This window comes from Bison bison, unplaced genomic scaffold (assembly GCF_000754665.1).
Source record: "Bison bison bison isolate TAMUID 2011002044 unplaced genomic scaffold, Bison_UMD1.0 scf7180017864516, whole genome shotgun sequence".
Classification (NCBI taxonomy): domain Eukaryota; kingdom Metazoa; phylum Chordata; class Mammalia; order Artiodactyla; family Bovidae; genus Bison; species Bison bison.
In genome coordinates, this window is record NW_011495069.1 from 8,244,341 (window position 1) to 8,247,927 (window position 3,587).

Here is a 3,587-nt window from a genome sequence, read left to right on the forward strand (position 1 = left end):
CAAGTGTGGCAAGTTTACACAAAGCAAGGTCCAGAGCGGCCCAAGAGTGTGTAACTGGGGGTCAGGGAAGGCTTACTTGAAAGAGTGACACAAGCTGAGACCCTGAAGGATGAGTAAGGGTTTGTCAAGTGACAGGAGGAAGTGTTTTAGATAAATAGAAGGATAGTCTGTGCAAAGGCCCTGGGGCAGTGTTTAGTGGATTTAAGAAGCTGTCTGCAAGCCCCTGGGCCGGGTGGGGCCCAACACCAAGTCTCAGCCCAGGATTCCAGTATGTTACTGATGTTAATTACAGCTACCAGGAATTCAGTACCTCTTCTGTGGCGCTGTTTGAATCACTGTCATCTCATCTGGGTGCACAGAGTGTTCTGTAGTCCCTGAGGTTTCCTGCTGATTGAGATCCCAGTGAGACATGTGGGGTCCTGACCTTGCTTATACCTGAACAGGTTCGGGGCGGACTCTCCGGGAGACCGTCCTGGAAAGTTCGCCCATCCTCGCCCTCCTCAATGAGAGCTTCATCAGCACCTGGTCCCTGGTGAAGGAGCTGGAGGACCTGCAGGTGAGCAGCAGGTGGGTGGGAAGAGCCCCATGGGAGCCCCTGGGACAGTGGAGCCCAGGCAGCAGGAACATACCCAACTGTCCCTGCAGAACAACCAGGAGAACCCATCCCACCAGAAGCTGGCCGGCCTGCACCTGGAGAAGTACAGCTTCCCCGTGGAGATGATGATCTGCTTGCCCAATGGCACTGTGGTAGGTCCCCGCCACCCGGCCTCAGCCGCAGGCAGAAGCAGCAGCGAGCCAGGGCCGTGGCTTACAGACCTCATCATCCCGGTCTGGCTCTGCCACCTCCTGGCTGGTCTCTTAGCCAGTCCGAGCCTCAGTTATCCCCTGATGTCCCCTCGGCCTGCCTGCAGGTGTTGGGACCTTCCCTCAGAATGGGGACCTCAGCAGCACTCTGGGGCACAGTGGGCAGCAGAGTAGACAGGAATGTGACCCAGAAGGGAAGTCTCACCTCAGACCATTGCAGCCAGCCCTGGCATGGCAGGGATGAGGGGTGGCAGGTGGCAGGCCTGGTGGTAGCAGAAAGGATCTGACACCACCCAGGCAGAGGCAAGACCCCCGCTCTCCCTAAGGGCCCCTGACACAGCACTCACTCACGTCCTCGAGCAGGATTCTCACAGAAGCTTTGCGAGACCGATGATCACAAATGCTGATTTTTACAAACTGAGGCTCAGAAAGGTTCAGAGACATGGCAAAAGCCGCACAAGAAAGAAGCATAGCTGGCTCTGAAAACAGGCGCCCACCTGTGAGCCTCAGCATCGCTTGCTCTTCTGAGCAAAGCAGCTCCTTCTCCTTTCAGTCCTGGGGGATGGGCAGGGTGGGAGGTCAGCAGGTGGGGAGCAGCAGAGGAGCAGGAGCTGGGTTGGCCCTGAGCATCAGTCCCTCAGTCGTGACCGACTCTGTGACCCCACGGACAGTAGCCCACCAGTCTCCTCTGTCCATGGGATCCTCCAGGCAAGGAGTGGGTTTCCACTCCATTCTCCAGGGTATCTTCCTGACCCAGGGATCAGACCAGGATCTTCTGCATTGTAGGCAGATTCTTTACCAGCTGAGCCACCAGGGAAGCTTCTGTCTCAGGCTCAGGGAAGGGAAGGCCTTGGGGAATCAGCCAGCTCACACCGGTCCATGGACGACCCCCTCAGTGGACGACCCCCTCAGTGGACCCAGCCTAGCAGAGCCCCGGGTGGTGGAGCTGGGCAGACAGGACTTCGCCTGGGCGGTGGGTCGCCTGCACTCTCCCGTTCGTTTACCGGGTACCTGCCCTTAAGGTGCTCACTGGCTGGAGTGAGAAGCTGATGGGGACACAGGCCTGGGCATGCAAGTATTTTGACAGAAGTGAATGTGGATTTCAGGGGTTGTAGGATCAGAGACGAGAGGGTCAAAGGGCACAGAGGCGGGGTTGGGGGGCGGGGTGATATTGAAAGGCCTTAGGTTTTGCCTGGTGGGCGAGGTGCGGAGCCCTGGAGGCTGAGAGCCCTGTGAGTGGAGGAGGAGGGGAACGGTTGCAGCAGTGCTCACGGCTGCCCAGCCTGCCCGTCATCTGCCCAGACAAGGAAAGTCGAGGCTGCAGGGGGCACTGGGCCCCCCACCCCGCTCTCCTCACCCAGCTCTTCCCCCAGGTCCACCACATCAACGCCAACTACTTCTTGGACATCACATCCATGAAGCCCGAGGACATTGAGAACCACGTCTTCAGCTTCTCGTCCACCTTTGAAGACCCATCCACAGCCACCTACATGCAGTTCCTGAAGGAGGGCCTCCGGCGCGGTCTGCCCCTCCTCCAGCCCTAGTGAGCCTGCCGGCCGGTGAGACCCCAGCTGGACAGGGAGCTGGATTGGCCTCTCCTCCCGGGAGCTCCAGAGCAGCCTTCCCATGTGTCACACACCAAGCCTTTCGCTCCACCTCTCAGGCTGCCCGTGGGGACCGGGGTCAGCTAATGGCAGCCATCCGAGGTTTGCCTCGGAGGTGGGTGGACAGGGCGTCCTTGGCTGACCTTGAGCGCTGGCTGCCACAGTCTTTAACTACATTCCTGGCTCTGGTAGCTGCTTGAGACCCCAAAAGAGATGGCCTGGGGTCATCTCCTTGGACCTACCCCACTCAGGCAAATAGTCCCGGCCCTTGCAGGGCAAACAATAGGGAAGAATGGGTGCTAAAAAGACAGGCCACCCCCTCTCCTTACCTTCACCCCTTCCAAAAGAGACATCCAGAAGCCTTGGCCTGCGATGGGGGGTGCCAAGGAAGCACTCCTGTTTGTCTGGAGCCTTCTTCCAGGCCAGAGGCCTGCCTGGCTGCCCTCCTGTGCCTGGGGTCCCCTGCCCAGGTGACGTCAGCCTTCCGGAAGCTCTGGGCAGAACTCTCCTTCAGAAGGGGAAGTCATACTGTGCCCTGCTGCTCTCCAGACCACTCAATCCAATCTTACGACAGGACCCCAGAACCTGTTTCAGGACTTCCTGGAGGCCTGCTCTCTGGGAGGTTTACTGTGAAGGAAGCTTCTGCCCTTGACAAGGAGTCCACTGAGGCCAAGGGCCTCAGCTTCCCCTACGGCCTACCCCAGCACAGGTCACAGCGAGACTCATGGAGCCACTGTCTCCGTAACAGCCCCCACCCGCCTCCCACCCAGACCTCAGCTCCACAGAAACGTCTTCCAGAGAACGCAGCCTCCCCCAGAGCAGGCGCTGTCCTAGCTGTCAGGCCACCCAGACCAGGTTATCTACCGCTGGGCGGCCACCAGCTCTCCTTGGCCGCTGAGTCCACATCCCAAGCCACTGACCATGGCCAGTCTTTTTTTTATACATGCAGAAAGCATTTTTATGTGAACTTTCTCACAGTTTATATGTATTTTTGATAGCTCCGGCACTGAGGAGAAAGAAGGGGACGATGGTGTCCCCCCAGCAGCCGCCCCATGATGGCTGGATCTGAAAGCTTAGGTGGATCCAGCTTGATGTCTTTGCAGTTGCTCCTGTGGGAAGAAACATCCCCCTTCTCTTCCTTCTTCTTGACCAACTTTTTAAAAATAGTCCCCAGAGGAT

At 58.2% G+C, this 3,587-nt stretch overlaps 1 protein-coding gene across 1 annotated transcript in view; it reads left to right on the forward strand.

Annotated features, from left to right (window-relative positions):
* SEPN1 (selenoprotein N, 1) overlaps nt 1-3,587 on the forward strand; it is a gene marked incomplete at its 5' end in the record, with an annotated part of 16,243 nt that extends 12,656 nt beyond the window's left edge. The window contains 3 exon segments of the mRNA XM_010830249.1: nt 444-556; nt 646-747; nt 2,178-3,587. Coding sequence (XP_010828551.1) covers nt 444-556; nt 646-747; nt 2,178-2,348 — 386 coding nt within the window.